We start from the raw sequence: 17,021 nt of genomic DNA on the forward strand, positions 1-17,021 counted from the left end.
TCATATTCATTCTCTCTTCTCTCTTCTCTCTTCTCTCTTCTCTCTTCTCTCTTCTCTCTTCTCTCTTCTCTCTTCTCTCTCTCTCTCTCTCTCTCTCTCTCTCTCTCTCTCTCTCTCTCTCTCTTTCTCTCTCTTGCTCTCGCTCTCTCTCTCTCATGGTTCTGGGGCTGTGCTCTACCACTGAGCATGCGATACCCCTAGCCCTTTCTTTTTCTCTCTTTTTAATATTTTGGTGGCTTTTTTTTTCTTCTTTGGGATGGTGTCTGACTATGTTATCCAGGCCAGCCTTGAACTTGGGAGGTTCTCTGGACTCCGCCTTCCATCTGGGATTACTGGTGGATGCCTGCCAACATGCTAGACTGCCATTTGCATTTTTACATGTGTGTGTGTGTGTGTGTGTGTGTGTGTGTGTGTGTGTGTAATATTTGGGATTAAATATTGAATTCAGGGTGCTCTACTACTCAACTATGCTACCGGCCCTTTTTTTTTTTTTAATTTTGAGACAGGGTCTTGCTCAAAAGCTCAAGCTGGACTTGAATGTGCAATCCTCCTACCTCAGCCTCCCAAGTTGCTGGGATCATAGGTGTGTGCCACCACACCTATCTGCATTTTTGACTCTTAACTTATTAGCCCTGTGATCCTTGAGCAAATTATTTACTTTTCATTGCCCATAGCATAAAACCTGTGCCTTTGCTGGGCATGGTGGCACACACGTTTGTAATCCTAGCCTTTGGGAGGCTGAGACAGGAGGATTGCACAGGTTCTAAGCCAGCCTCAGCTACTTAGTGGGGGTCTCAGCAACTTAGTGAGACCCTGTTTCTAAATAAAGTATAAAATAGGTCTGGGAGGTAGAAAAGCCCCTGGGTTCCACCCCCAGTACCACAAAAATAAATAAATAAATAAATAAATAAAATAAATAAAACCTGTGCTTCCTCTGGCCTTGTCAAGCTGATATTGGCAAACCTCTACCCAACTCTAAGCTTAGCCTCAGCGTCTAGTCCTCCCTCAGGCCACCTCGTCAAATGTCCTCATGTGCTGCAGGCTCTGCCTGGTCTTCACCTGGAGCTGGTCTCCACTGGCCCTTACCTGCAGTCCCACCCCAGTGTAGCTGTGAGCTCCTCAGGAAGCCCGCGGCTGGGCACTGGGAGCAGCCCCTCCCTCCCCAGCCACTGTCCCCCGCTGCATTGACCCCAGGACATACTGCATATGCTACTTCTTCTTTTTTTTTTTAATATTGGATTTTGTGTTAGATGAATTAAGTTCCTATTTCAGAAATTCCTCATGAGCTAAGTGTCAGTTTCCTGAGAGGCCCTGGCCTGACCAGATAAGCCACCATTCCCCCTCCAGCTGGACCTGGTCTGTTACCAGAAAGACTTTCCCTCTCCTGGTCCACCTTGGCCAATCAGTGAAAAGGACATGCCCCCCTGACCCTGGCCCAATCACCTGGCTGCACGATCCCCACCCCACCCCCCGCCGTGGGACCCCAGCCAATTAGTTCAAAAGGTATTTCTCCTAGCCTATTAGCCCCCAACATGTACCCGCCCCCAGCTGGTTTATAGTGCTGAACCAGGCCCTCACGCTCTCTCTCTTTCTCTCTCCTTCCTTTCTCTCTCCTCTCTCTCCCTCCCTCTCTCTCTCCTTCCTTTCTCTTTCTCTTCCTTTCGTGCTGGCCCCTCCAATAAATCTCTTGGTTATAAGGCCGGTCTCTGGTGTGGTCAAACTTTGCCCTTCAGTGGTGCCTTGTGATTCAGATGGGCCTCTCTGCCTCATGGTGACCCCGGGCAGGGCCCCATCTGGACCGGAGGACTAAGACTCACCGAGCTCCTTTGACCAGGGTCCATCCTTTTGATTGTTCCTCAGCAGCACTCACCATCAACCTCCTTGACCTTCCTGGGCTCCTAAGATCTGTCTGGTGGGATTTGACTGTTGATAGCCCAGCAACCCATTCAAGGATCTCCACGGGGAGGAGGAATGCACCCCACCTAGACCTTCAAGGTCACAGTGGTCCTCATGGAGCCCCCCCCTCCCTTTACTTTTTGGAACTCGGCCTTGGTAGTGGAAGTGCTCTCCCTTTTCCTCCCTTCCAGTCGTGGGTCTCTCCCTCTCTCTTGCACTCCCCCAGGGGGAAAAATCCTGGCACCGGGTAACCCATGAGCCCGGCTCTCTTAAGACCTCTCTCTGCCTCCTGAACTCTGGTGACTTGGATTCAGTGAGCAGATACTGAGTGGTGGTTAGCTGGAGGGACGTGTCTCCAGATATTCCACTGCAACCCCCCCCCCCCACCATGGGAGGTGTTTCCTCTATCCCCGGCAGATTCTCCGCTAAAGTGTCTCCTAAGCCATCTAAATGCTCTTAATCCACCCCATGTTAAACCCAAACGGCTTAGCTACCTTCCTGCTGAGGGATCTCTTTAACTTCAGTGAGTGATCAAAAAAATGGACAGATTTTCTATATACAAGCCTTTTCTCTTTTTCGACCTAATCCCGCCCTCTGTGCTACTTCTCTGGGTGATTTTAACCTGGCAGATAAACCCCCTCCTTACAAGGCTTCCACAGCTGCTGCTCTTCACCCCTGGGACCCTCCACCCCCGCTCCCCGCAGCTGTCTCGCAGCGCTCTCCCTCTCCAGCCACAGCCGAGCAGCCATCAGCGGTGGCTCCTCCCTCCCCATCCCTTCCACAACCCCCCTTACTGCCTGCAGCCGAACACCCTTCGCCACCTTCCCTTACTCTTCCTCCCCAGACCGGAAACTAACCTGCAGCCAGCCCTGCCAGAATGCTTCTGGCTCCCAGGTTCACTCCTGGGAAAAGGACCTTGGGGTGCTTGCTAACTTTCCCACTCCAACCCTGAGACCGGCAGGGCCACCTGCGCATTTGCACTCTCTCCCGAGCCCTCTCTTGCCCCCGCCTTTTCCTTGCCCCAGCTTCAGAGCCTAGCCTGCATAACTGGCACACCCCCTCCCGAGCCCCCTGAAAGGCTGCTGTGAGCTCCTCCTCCTCCTGAGGTGCCCAGCCTCCTGCGGCCCCAGCTGCCAGGTCCCGCTGCTCTTGCTGCCCCACCCCCCGCCACCGTTGCTTGCATCCAGGACGCCCAAGCCCCGCTCTGCCTGGTGGCTCTGGGGGGCGGTTCTGCGTCCCGGTTGCACCTCCAGCCTACTCCCAAAACTTCCCCCATGGGAACCTGGGGTAAACAGGATCAGCCTGATAAGAGGGACAGGACAACTTAAAGACTTTTCTGTTTTTTATGACACAGCCCTGGCCAAAAGTCAGACTATGGGCCAGGGGCTGGAAAGCCCAAATCAACAGCCTTGGATCATCAGGCTGATTAAAGAGAGATCCGCTTGCTTATCAGCTTCCCAAGCTTTCTCAGTCTGTAAAACCTGGCTGTGGAAAACATTCTCCTGCAACACAGAAGAAAGGGGAAATTTCGGCCTTTTATTTTATGTGGATAACTTCATTATCCAGACTGGCAAAAGGGCAGGAGTGTTTCCATCTCCACAGTTTTTTCTACTCTGTTTCCAGCCATCACTTTGTAAATATTGCTCCCCCTCCCACGTCCTCCTCCTCAATGCTCCCAGCCGCCTGGCTCAGGGTCCGGGCTCCAAGCCCACCTATTTCCCTGCCCACACCTAGTGTTGAGCCTCAGTCTTGCCTCTGCACCCCCTTTAAAGCTAAAGGAGCTTTAAAATGGCCTGGTGGGCTGGGCGTGGTGGCGCACACTTGGAATCCCAGCATTTGGGAGGCTGAGACTGGAGGATCGCAATTTGTGGACAGCCTCAGCTACTTAGTGAGGCCCTCCATAACTCAGTGAGACCCTGTTTCAAAATAAAGAATAAAAAATTGGGCAGGGGGTGTAACTCAGAGGTCTAATGCCTCTGGGTTCCATCCCCTGAGCAGCAAAAAAAAAAAAAAAAAAGGCCTGGTAGGCCGGGCGTGGTAGCACACACTTGTAATCCCAGCATTCAGGTGTCGGAGACCAGAGCATCAGAGTTTGTGAACAGCTTCAGCTACTTAGCGGGGCCCTTTGCAACTCACTGAGATCCTGTTTCAAAATAAAGAATAATTTTAAAAAAAAATAGGGCAGCGGGTGTAGCTCAGAGGTCGAATGCCCCTGGGTTCCACCCCCCACACACACACACACAAATAATAATAAAATAAAATAAAATGGCCTGGAGGCCTGGGTTTTGTTCCCAGTTAGGGACTCAACACACTTAAAAGGGTAAATTGCAGACCTAGTTTTCTTTTCTTTTCTTTTCTTTTCTTTTTTTTTTTTTTTTTTGTGTGTGTGTCTGGGGATGAAACCCAAGGGCATTCGACCTCTAAGCTATACCCCCTGCCCTATTTTTATTCTTTATTTTGAAACCAGGTCTCACTGAGTTGCAGAGGGCCTCACTAAGTAGCTGAGGCTGTCCACGAACCATGATCCTCCAGTCTCAGCCTCCCGAATGCTGGGATTACAAGCGTGCGCCACCATGCCTGGCTAGACCTAGTTTTCTGATGCAAGTCTTTATACAAGTTTACAGCAAAATATAGCTTTTATTACAGGAAATGTGGCCATTTTCACTCTTTTACAGCTCACGTATGTTTCCGAATACAATGTTCATTGCATTTATTTATTTATTTATTTATTTATTTTTGCAGAACTGCCTTTAAGCTATACCTCCAGCCATATTTTTTATTTTATTTATTTTTTGTGGTACTGGGGGTGGAATCCAGGGGCATTTCTACCTCCGGGATATACTCACAGACCTTTTTTATACTTTATTTGGAAACAGGATCTCACTAAATTGCTAATGGCCTCACTAAGTAGCTGAGGCTGGCTTCGAACCTGTGTGGTCCTCCTGTCTCAGCCTCCCAAGCACTGGGACTACAAGCGTGCGCCACCACGCCCGGCTGTTCATTGCTTTTAAAGGTTTTTCTTTGGCACTGGAAATATACATTGCTGTGATGATCCTTCCTACTACACTGACCTACCTTGGGTAAAGTTTTACAAAACCTGTACATCTATGGACTATAACGTTTTAGATATTTGTGTTCCAAAAATGTACAGGCCTAATTACTCTACGACTATCATCTTTCCTGGTAACTCTGCTTTGTGTTTTTCCAAAAGATCTATATAACTGTTCTGTCACCTGCCAGGCAGCTCAAAAGACCTGGTGGAACTGACTTTCTGGGTCTTCAAGCTGAGACTTATGAAACAATCTGAAAATAAAGGACTAAGCAAAAACCACCAATATTTTGTCCCTAGTCCTCTAAGGTCAAATGCAACCCAGGGAATAACTGATGGGACTTCTAAGGGCTTTGTAAATTCTGGTAAGTCACCCAGTCTCCCAAAAAGGGAGATTGTGGAGACCACAGAGATAGAGCCACCAACATATACTCTGCAAAGGGAAGGTCATCAGAGAGGAAGAAGTCTTCTATGCTTCAGGCGAAGCCAAGTGGTCAGCAGTACCATGATATGACCTGTCCTGACAGGTGGTACAGCTGGTAGAGGTGAAGCCTCACCAAGTCCCTAAGAGTTACCCTGTGAAGCCTTGACTGACCTTAACAGCAAAATTCTTAAAAACATATGTTTGCCCAGCTTGGCTTTGAATTCCCAGAAAAATAGTATAACCAGAGGCAAATATAAAAAAAAAAAATAACATGCTGGATCTTTTTCAAGATTTGTGTCACAAAAGCTTCGAGGTATTACATATAATGACTCATGGCCTGTTGCAAATGGGTTGTCTACCTGGCCTAATATGATCAACCTTGTTACACTTGTTCCCCTCAATGCCCCCATCCAAATTTGCTTCTTTTCACCTTGATGTTTCGTCCCTCATCCCTATTTAATAGATAAAATAGGGCAACGATAACCTGCCCTTACTCCATCCTTTGGGGTGTCAGAAATTTCCTGGGGTGTGTTGTTTTAATATTACCAATAATTCAAAAGCATAACTAGTTTAATACATGATATGTAAAAACAACTGGACAATACTTGCCAATCAAGTGCAATCTTTGGGTATGTTCCTCCTGGATAGCATGGCTGTTGCTCTAACTCCTTACTCCTCCTCATCCTACTCTTTGGGCCATGCATAATCAATGTGATTAGATCACAAACAAAATGAAACAACAACAACAACAACAACTCACTAACTGCTCTGCTAAGGAGGTTCTTCTCTTGCAGACCAAAGGCCAACACACCCTCCTCTCAAATGCACAGGACCTCTGAAGACCCTCACAGTGCCTGCGACACAGCTTGACACAGCTTCCACCTTCATCCCATTGTCATGCAGGAAGTAGCCAGAGAAAATCCAGCTGCCCATTTCCCAATATAAATATTATAAAACCTCTGGAATGTGGGCACTATGAGGTCTGGCTGTGAGGCCTGGCCAGAGGAGGGGGAGAACAAAGAACTCCAGCAGCAATGGGGAAGAGACCCTAACCAACTCCCTACCCCAGCCCAGAAACCTACCTTCCGGGCCCCTGTCAAAGACCACCAATGGGGATTTTCAAGCCTTCTCTTCCCTCCACTCTTGCCTCCTGTTCTGTATCGCTTTCTCTGTCAAGTCCTCCTTGACACTAAACTTCCCAGGGAAAGACAAGTTCTCTGTCTCCATCCCCATATCCACACTCCCAAAGCCTCTCCTCTGCTCTGAACGTCCTGTGACACTTTCACAATTTCATCACCCTCAATCCTCAGGTGAAGTTGAAAGGATGAATCGAATTCTCAAAGAAGTTCTTACTAAGCTCTCTCTGGTGGTACTGGGGTTCCTGGAAACCCTTCTACCTCTGGGCTACACTCCCAGACCACACACACACACACACACACACACACACATATATATATATATATGTGTGTGTGTGTGTGTGTGTGTGTGTGTGTGTGTGTATACACATACATACATACATACATACATACATACATACATTTTTTTTTTTCATTTGGAGACAGGGTCTCCTAAGCCAGCAACGCTGGCTTCGAACCTGCACTATCCTCCTGTCTCTGCCTCCCAAGTGAGGGAATTACAAGAGTGCGCCATCATGCTCGGCTTCTAAGCTCTCTCTGGAACTCCACCTTGATTGGGTAAAATTACTCCTTCTTGTGCTTTTTTGACTACAAATTATTCCCAAAAAACCTTCTTTGCTGTTCCCTTTTTGAGGCAATTTCGGGCATCCGGCCCTCCCACCTGGAATCGCCCCATTTTAGGGCCCTTGCCAAAAGATCTTGTCTCCCCACTTCTTACCTTTATAAGGCACCAACTCTGTAAATCTCAGGACACACTGCTTCCTGACCCAAATAGGCTTGCCTCCCAGTTTCCATTAACACCTGGATCTTGGGTCTATTTTTCTCCCCCTCAGAACTCAAGAAAGGTTTCTCTTGCTCCAAAGTGGACAGGCCCTCTCCAAGTGGCGCTGCGCACCCCCACCGCTGCTAAGCTGCATGAACCCTCTGGAACCCTAATGTCCTGAATTCACTTCTCCAGGCTGAAGCCTGCTGAGTGTGACAACAGACCCTCCTAAATATCTCTCACCCCGCTCCTCTTGCTTTACTTGTACGCCCTCTCTTGACAATCCCCTTAAACTCCACTTCTCCTGTGTGCTTCTTCTCCCATCCCAGAAGAAGCATGATTTTACTTTCTCTTGGCCTCTATTTCCTGCCCTTTCTACCTCAACTACATTGCTCAGTACCCAGTTTTACTGTACCTCCTTGCCAATGCATTTTTGAAGTCTGGTAATTAGATAACAAGGGTAGACAAATTCGTCTTCTTGATAAAAAAAAAATCGTGCCCATTTGATAATTGCCCAAATATTCTCCTCATGTTTGATGCAGTCTCAACATGTGCTCATCAGTGCCCACCTCAAGAGGAATTAAATATCTCTGCTTCCAGGAGGACCAAATGGATAACACTTGCAGAGACCCTGGAGGATGGGAGGGATGCCCACATTGGAAATGCAGGTACCACTGGTCCTACCCATATATGGGAACAACTAAGACCTGGGGAATTACACCATCCCAGTTACAGTAAAAAAGCGGCAAAAATACCGGGCATGGTGATGCACGCTTGTATGCACGCTTGTAATCCCCGCGCTTGGGAGGCGGAGACAGGAGGATCACGCAGGTTTGAAGCCAGCCGTGCTGGCTTAAGAGACCCTGTTTCCAAATAAAAATATAAAAACTAGGTGTCTGGGAGTGTATCCAGGAGGTAGAAGGGTTTCCAGGAACCCCAGTACCACCACCAAAAGAAAAAGCAAAGCGGCGAAAATAATGTAACTTTTTAAATTGACAACCCTACTACCTGGCAGAGCCGCATTATGACTGTGGGATTTGTTAATCACAATTACTTCCATGGCCGAGGAAAAATTAAAATTATTCTTGCTCAACCAAGGCTCTGGAAGCCCTCAATGTCACTAGACAACAGAAAGTGGCTCGTCTCAAACACTTAAATCTCACCCTCTCTTTCTCATGGGACACAGTTTTCTCCCCTCCCTATCCTTATTGGCTAACTTCTCAAACGTCAGTACTTCAGCCTGTTTCCTATGTGTGCCACTCCACAGGTCCTGGCTAATTCCCATCCCAGTGATACCACCTTGACCTGTCCAGGGAGACCTCTATTCAGCTCCTCCCTTCCCCCAATTCCTTCTTTTCTCAATCTAACTTCCTGCTGGGCCAGGAACGGTTCCTTATGCCTGCCTGTGGCCCGATAGATCCTGTTAAATTGGGAGCTCGATTACCCTTCCCCCAGGCATGCCGTTCCTATGTTCTCAAGTCTTCCCTTGTGTTGGGCCCGCCCCAACAGGACCCTGTCATTCAGTTGCCCTGACTCCCAGCCTGACCCTATATACTGAGGCCGTGGTTACTGATCTGCTCACCACCGACCTGCTCACCTCTCCCACGGCTGACAACTCCTTCCCTGGACTTAACTGCGACTTATCCAGGACATGTGATAGATGGGCAGCCACCCTAGCTGTCCTCCTAGGGGTTAGTTCAGTTACAGCAGTTACAGCTACAGGGCTGGCAGCAGGGGGATTGGCACATGCTCTTATCCAGGCACAAGCCTTCGAACAGGAACTTTTAGATTTCAATGAAAAACTTACTACCACAGCCGAGGCCTCTGCGCAGTCCATCCCGGCACTCCAATAACAACTTTCCTCTTTAGCTGAGGTCCTACTTCAGAATAGGAGGGCCCTCGACCTGTACTGCTGAAAAAGGGGCGCTTGCCTTTTCTCAGGAAGTTTTTCACAGAGGAATGTTGCTATTATGTCAATCAATCAGGTCAGGTAGAATATAACCTACAGCGCCTTAAGGGAATAATACAAGACCTAAAGGATAAAAGGACCTCATGGCACCAAGAGGCCTCCTGGGGAATATGGGAGGGGACGGCCCATGGTTATTACCACTCTTGGGCCCCTCCCTCACCTTAGGCCTGGTCCTAATAATAGCCCCCCTGTGTCATCTGATGCCTCCAAGATCGAATCACCCAGATTTCTAATCAAACGTTCAACCAGCTTCTTCTCAGGGGTTATCAGCCACTCCTGACAACGACACCAGAGGACTGGACATCTGGAGAGGTGGTCACCTCGATATAAAGTCTCGAGATCCACGAGCAGACACCGACTAGCTACCTCATCGACTTGCCCATCATTGACCTCGTCCACTTTTTCGTCTTCACTTGGGTTGGGATACAGCATTCATGGGTCCTGTGTTAACTTCTTTTGAACAGTGCTCTAACCCCTGGATTTTGGGGCTTTACATCCCCCAAATTCTTGTCCTCTCTGTTAGACTAAGTTCTGCTAGTCCACAGGACTGGACCAGAACAGAGCGCCTCCTACCGTCAGCTTGTAACATCTTCATTTGTCTCTTTTTCCTTGGTATTTTTTGTTGGATGTGATAACAATTTTCCTGTCACTTCCCTGATAGATGCTGAAAGATGCTACCTTTGAAACGCTGGGGTTTACTATTCGTATACAGGCTCCAATAGGACAGCTGGCTGATTTCCCCTGTTGGTTCCGTCACTGATTGGGCCACCACCCTTGAAGATCTGTGGCTACAAGGAACCTTTTCTGAGTTTATTCCTTTCAAAATTTTTGCCTTTCACGCTTGGATCCTTGAACTCCTAGTCGCCTTGAGACCAGACTTTCTTCCCATTAACTCCTCCCTACATCCCCCATGTCGCCCCCTTCCAGCTCAAAGCAGCCAGACTGACCAACAATATGCCATTTCCACAACCAAAAGAAAAAGGGAGGAATGTTAAATGAATTAAGTTCCTATTTCAGAAACCCCTCATGAGCTAAGTGTCCTTTTCCTGAGAGGCCCTGGTCCTACCAGATAAGCCACCATCCCTCCCTCCAGCCAGACCTGGTCTGTTACCAGAAAGACTTGCCCTCTCCTGGTCCACATTGGCCAATCAGTGAAAAGGACATGCCCTGCTGACCCTGGCCCAATCACCTGGCTGCACCCCCCCCCATGGGACCCCAGCAAGTTAGTTCAAAAGGCATTTCTCCTAGCCTATTAGCCCCCAACACGTACCCCTGAGCTGGTTTATTTATTTATTTATTTATTTATTTATTTATTTTTGCAGTACTGGGGGTGGAACCCAGGGACATTGTACCTCCGAGCTATACCCCCAGCCCTATTTTTTAGTTAGTTAGTTTGTTTTTTTGTTTATGGTACTGGGGATGGAACCCAGGGGCTTTCTACCTCCGAGCTACACTCCCAGACCTATTTTTTATTTGGAAACGGTGTCACTAAGTTGCTGAGAGCCTCGCTATGTAGCTGAGGCTGGCTTTGAACCTGTGCGATCCTCCTGTCTCAGCCTTTCAAGTGCTGGGATTACAAGCGCGTGCCACCACGCCCTACTTCCCTGAGCTGGTTTATGTTTATAGCGCTGACCAAGCCCCCCCCCCCATGTGTGCTCTCTCTCTCCCCCCTCTCTCTCTCCTTCCTTTTTCTCTCTCTCTTTTCCTTTCATGCCAGCCCCTCCAATAAATCCCTTGGCTACAAGGCGGTCTCTGGTGTGGTCAAACTTTGCCCTTCAGTTTGAACCCTGAGCCCACATTCTACACCACAGCCACCACCACCCTTTTTTTTTTTTTTTTTTTTTTTTTGTGCTGGGGATTGAACCTAGAGGAATTCTATCTCCAAGCTACACCTTCAGCCCTTTTTTTTTTTTGCGGTATTGGGGATGGAACCCAGGAGCATAGTACCTCTGAGCTATACCCCCAGCCTATTTTAAGTCTTTTTATTTTTTGAAACAGGGCCTCACTGAGTTGTAAAGGGCCTCGCTAAATAGCTGAGGCTGTCTGTGAACCATGATCTTCCGGTCTCAGCCTCCCAAATATTGGGATTACAAGTGTGTGTCACCACACCTGGCTTTATTTTAAAAGAGTCTCTCTAAGCTGCAGAGAGTCTCACTACACTGCTGAGGCTGGTCTCGAGTCTGTGATCCTTCCTTCATAGACTCCCAAGTACTGGGATTATAGGTGTGTAACACTGTGCCCGGCTACCGCAAATGCTTTTTGTGTGTCTTCCTCCACCCTCCCACTACACCTAAACAGCGCTCAGGACACAGCGTACCACTACCTGGTTCACCCATAAGCAAAGGAAAGGGTGAATGAGTGAGTGGGCGGAAGATACATGGACATGGTTGGTGCTTCTTTCTGCCGAGCTGGGGAGCAAGAAGAAGGCTTCAGACCCACTATCTGTGGGGACCAGCAGAGGGACTGGCATTTCATGGGTCTGTTTCAGCTTCTCCCCCATGCCTTGCTGTTTCCAGCCCCGCGCCTCTCCTGACATCTCACCCAGCCTTCCAGGCCCCACTCACATATCACCTGCTTTAGATCCTCCCTTGACTCCCTCCTCTGAGATGGCAGCCTTCTTGCTATGTCTCTGTGTGCCTCAAGGAGAGCTCTCAAGACCAGGTTTCAGTCTAAACACTTTTTTCTGGGTGGGACTCTAAGCAAATGGGTTGAGCTCTCTGGACCTTCGTTTACATGTCTGTAAACTGGAGCGAACACCAGTAACTTCACAGCGACACTGAAGCATCACCGAGGCTTTCGTGAGAAGTGAAGTGCTTGGTCCAGTGCCGAGCACATCAATATACTCAGTAAATGTAAACTCTTATTACGGACACGGGTCTGAACCTAGTCTGGGGTTCTCCCTTCCCACACTGGGGGCCGGGGGCTAAGTCCCCAAGCTTAGAAAGCAGACAGTCAACAGGAATTCAGGAAAGGTCCCTTTTACCCACGTGTGTGTATGTGGGGAGGGGTGCGCGCGCACATGCGTTTCCCTGGGGACTGAACCCAGACGCATTCTACCTCTAAACTATATCCCATCTACCTTTCAGCTACACCCGTCTTTTTTATTTTGAAACACAATTGCACTAAATTGCTGAGGTTTCTCCCTAAGTTGCTGAGGCTAGCCTTGAACCTATGATCCTTCTGTCTCAGCCTCTCAAGTCCTGGGATTACAGGTGTGTGACTTTACCCACATTTCTCCATTCCTTCATTTCTTCTCTCTAAAAGTTTTTTTTTTTTTTTTTTTTTTTTTCCAGTATTGGGGATGGGACCCAGGGGGATTCTACCTCCGAGCTATACTCCCAGCCCTATTTTTTATTCTTTATTTTGAAACAGGGTCTCACTGTGTTGCAAAGGGCCTCACTAAGTAGTAGCTGAGGATGTCTGTGAACCATGATCCTCCTGTCTCAGCCTCCCAAATGCTGGAATTACAAGCCTGCACTACCACACCCGGCTTTCAATACTATTTTCTGAGCATCAACTATGTGCCAAGCCTTAGAATCCTGCATAGAACAAAACTCAGTCCTTGCCCTCTAGTGCAGGAGGTTAGAGACTAAGTCGAACGAGTAAACAAATATCTAATATCAGGTAGAGTGATCTAATATCAGGTAGAGTGATCTAATATCAGGTAGAGTGTGCTCCGTAACCAAAACCACAGGCAGATACAGTGCTATAGTGCGGAGTGGCGGGGGCAGTCAGAAAGACTTCTGAGATGGATCGAAGTGGAAACCACCCTGCCCAGGAGAATGGTCCAGGCAGGGCTGAGCAGTCGGGGCGGCGGGCAGAGAAAGCTGGAGAGGCTGCGGGGAGAACCTGAGGTAGGATGCAGGGATGGACCCTTCGAGGCCAGCAGGGGTGAGATGGCAAGGACATGGCTACTCTGAGAGGTTCTGTATTTCATCCGAGTTTGCTGGGGAGATTGCTGTGGGGTTGAAAGCAGGGATGTCACAGGATCTTAGGGTTCAAGATCATTTTGACTGTTGGTGGAATGTGGTCTGGGGAGGAAAAGGGCAGGTGAGAAAAGACAAGGCCAGGACAGTCCCCGGGTGGGGGCTGATTCCATTCAGAGCACGGATGCCTCCCTTAGGGATTTTCAACTTTATGATGGTGCTAAAGTGACATGCATTCAGTAGCAACCATACTACAAAATTTGGATTTGGGGGACAAAGGGACACTAGGGATTGAACCCAGGGACATCCTACCTCTAAGCTACAGCACAGCCCTTTTGATTATTATTTTATTTTTTGAAACAGGGTCTTGTTAAGTTCCTGAGGCTGCCCTCCAACCTGCAATCCTCCTGTCTCAGCCTCCCAATTACTGGGATTACAGACATGCATCACCATACCCACCCAGTTCAAAATTTGAATTTTAGTCTTTCCCCAGGCTGGTGACATGTAGATCCTCTTGGGCAATGCTGGGCACGGGCGGCGAGTTATCCACAGTTACATTGCTGTACAGTGCGCTATTGCTAGGCCCATGACATGTGTTTTCAATTTCTAATACTTTCAACTCAGGTTGAGTTTATGGGATGTAACCCCATCGTAAGTTGGGTGATTGTGTAATGTTTTAAGGACAGCAAGGGCACAGGACCTGCTGGCGCACAGGGAGATGGACAGTGAACTACCTGGAGTGGCTTTTGAATTTTGGGTTAGCACAACCAGGTAGCAGGCTGAAGTATTTCTTGTTAAGACTGAGGGAGGCATGTGCTGGAGAAGATGGTCTCTTAGGGTTTTGATGTGAATGGAGATGTGTGGGCTGCTTACAGGGAAAATATTCAGATGGAGGAGGTGTCCAGGGTTAGTTGGATAATATAAGTATAGAGGTTAGGGCTGAAGTTACAGACTGGGGACTCTGAACACAGAGACGCTGTTTAGAGAAGAGACAGCACAGGATCACCTGGGGGAGAGGGAGGAGGGGGAGGAGCCCTGGGAAACCTCGGCCTCCGCAGTCAGGGGAGGGCCAGGGAAGGTGGGAGGAGGCCCGGGAGACATGTCACTAGAGCCAAGAGAAGGCATGCAGCAAGGTGGCCAGCTGTGACAAATGCTGCTGAGGGCAGAGAAGGTGAGACTGGGTCGTGCACTGCAGAGGTTGATGGGGATTTGGGGCTCGGAGATGGGAGCTGAGCAAGGAAAGAGCGTCATGCACACTTGACATAGGCGCGTGTGGCGTAAGCACTCTCTTTATGAGAGAAGGAAGGCGGGGATATGAGAAGAAGGAGGGTCCTGCTTGTCTTGTTTGTTTTTTAAGATGAGAGATATTCCACTGTGATTGTATACTGATGGGCGAGATCAGGCAGGGAAGGAGAAAGTGGTCATGCAGGACAGGAGGGAGAGGGTAATTGCAGGAGCAGAGTCCTTGCAAAGGGCAGGTACCATCCCTGGCCTCCGTGCACAGTTCATGGAGTTCAGACAGGGCAGGCAGCATCTATGGGCCAGAGAGCAGTAGGCAGCAGCGCCAGAGGCAGCCACGGGCAGGCAGGCTGGAGCCCCTAACACATCCCCACCAAGAGGCATGGCTACTGGTACACTGGTACTCAGATTGTCCTGTGTGACCTGGGCATGCTACTGACTCTTTCTGGGCTGTGCTTCTCCCTGGGTGGTAGTGTTGGGGTTATCACACTTGTGGCCCTGGCTTATCTCAAAATCCATCTGGTAGATCCCCAGCAGAGACATCCTGGCTTTGGCCCAAGAAAAAAGTCATTTTATAAGTCAGCCAGGCTAATTTTAGATCCATAACTTTGTGGTTTCCCTCCAGAGGAACGCAAAAGGGCATAGTGACCAGGGTCCATGAAACCAAGAACCATCCCAGGGCTTAGGATAAATGACTTACCCTGACTTTCCCCATCTTATGAATGGGGCGGTAGGACCCATTTCATAAAATGGGGAATAGTATTATAGGTGCAGAGTGCAGGCCACGAAATGGGGGCTCAAATGAACGAAACATGAAGTTTTAACTTCTGCTGGGGGTGGGGGAGGAGGAAGGGACCCTGTGTCCTGGTTGTGTACCCTCAATAGGGGTTCTCTTCTGATTTCCACCCTCAGCAGACCTCACAGGTGAACTTCTCTCTCTCTGTTTGTACTCCTGAAGGCACAAACTTCCTGAGGCCAGCTTTCTCCTCCTCTCCTCTCAACCCTCTCCAAACCTGGCCGCAGGCCTCCCCCTTTCCCCAGCCCTTGCTGAGCCCAACCCAAGACTGGATGGACACATGGTAGGTAGATCAACTCCATCTGTCTCCTCCTGTATCTCCTTTCCAGACCTGGCTTCCTTTTCCCGAAGGTGGCAGATTTCAAATACACCTGAGTGATTTACATGGCCCTTGTACCAGGTCCCAAGCAAAAGCCCCTCTGACCTCTTGACTGTCAGCCCTCAGGAGGGCCAGGAGGTTGTAGTCTCACTGCCAGAGCAGAGGAATGAGGAGGTTATGCTGAGTCCTAAGGATGCCCCAAGCTTAGGACCAGGCAGTCCCTCCCCTTCTACCCTTGAGGTTAGCTCTCCCCAGAACCCTAAGTCCTTACCTTTCTGGGGATGAGGATGGGCAGAGGCAGCAGGAAAATGGGCAGAAATAACACAATCAGGTATGAGCGGTAGGCCCACAGGCCCTGCCAGGAGGTGGCCATGGTATGGAGCGATCAGTACTGCCAGAGCTGCGGCCTCTGGCCTCTGGGAGCCGAAGAACTGAAGGACCAGAGAGGCAGCGAAGCCAGCAGGTGGCCTGGGGCAGGCTTATATAAAGCCAGGCGAGTGTTAACCATTGACCCACCCTGGCAATCACAGTGTTTTTGGAGTCTGGAGGTGGGAGTAGGAGGAGGGATCTGCAGGAGGAGGAAAGATCAGGAAGACTTTGCAAAGAAAGGGAGGGGAAAGACCAAGGAATCAAAGCTTCAGATTCCTTTAAGAAGTTAAGCCCAGAGTTAACTCCTTCTGATCACAGAGGCTGCTCCCGAGGAAGAAGAGTGCTTAGAGAGTCCCAAGCGCCTCGCACAGGGTAAGAGCCCTCATCCTCCTGCCAGCCAGCTACCACTCTCTTTTTATACCCTGAAAGCCAGGTTCTCAGCTGAGAAATTGACATGGGGCCCAGGGTGTCCGCCTCTGCCCTGCCTGCCAGGTGTCCTACCCTCCGGAGTTGCCAGTCTACCTAAGATCAGGGGCAATAAATCCTCGCTCTCCTTCCAGGTATCAGGGGAATCCCGAAAGTCACCAGTCTTGACAACTTCAGGCTCACTGTGTGACAACAATCCACGGACTTGGCCCCTCAGGGCAGCCACTTCCTCCTTCTGTAGCAATCTTTTCTTCTTGTGAGGCTCAGATTAGGCAATTTATGTATGTTTAGCACTGGTGCGTGGTGAGTGTACAATAAATATTAGCTTTTTTCTTCCTGGTTCCTTCACCTGCACCCCCTCCCTCATGCCATGGTAAACTGGCAAAGGTTGTCTTGTACTTTGGAAACATCCTTGATCTCTCCGTGTATCATCCATCCATCTGCCAAACATGCCCCGGCACCAGTGACCGGCTCAGCACTGAGGCCGTGGCAGGAGCTGCTCAGCCAACCTGCTCATTGACTTCACAGCCACTTCGTGGGCAGGCATTCCTGTCTCAATTTACTAATGGGGAAACTGAGGCCTGAACACTCAGAGCCAGGCAGAGCTCAACGTGCTTTGTGAGCGCTCCAGTCCAGTGGGAGTTGTGGGGGAAGGAGGGCCCTGGGGACCCAGCGAGATGCCTGGAGGAGAGGGCACCCAGGCTGAGGC

The 17,021-nt window shown here is 49.4% G+C and overlaps 1 protein-coding gene across 1 annotated transcript in view; it reads right to left on the bottom strand.

The window, feature by feature from the left end:
- Window positions 1-15,890, bottom strand: part of SLC13A2 (solute carrier family 13 member 2) — a gene marked incomplete at both ends in the record, with an annotated part of 43,671 nt that extends 27,781 nt beyond the window's left edge. Inside the window, one exon of the mRNA XM_080714004.1 lies at window positions 15,789-15,890. Within this exon, the coding sequence (XP_080570130.1) occupies window positions 15,789-15,890 (102 nt within the window). The remainder of the gene's footprint in view (window positions 1-15,788) is intronic.
- Window positions 15,891-17,021: the final 1,131 nt, after the last annotated feature.

The sequence above is a fragment of the Muscardinus avellanarius genome (assembly GCF_963383645.1).
Source record: "Muscardinus avellanarius genome assembly, chromosome: 16".
NCBI lineage: Eukaryota > Metazoa > Chordata > Mammalia > Rodentia > Gliridae > Muscardinus > Muscardinus avellanarius.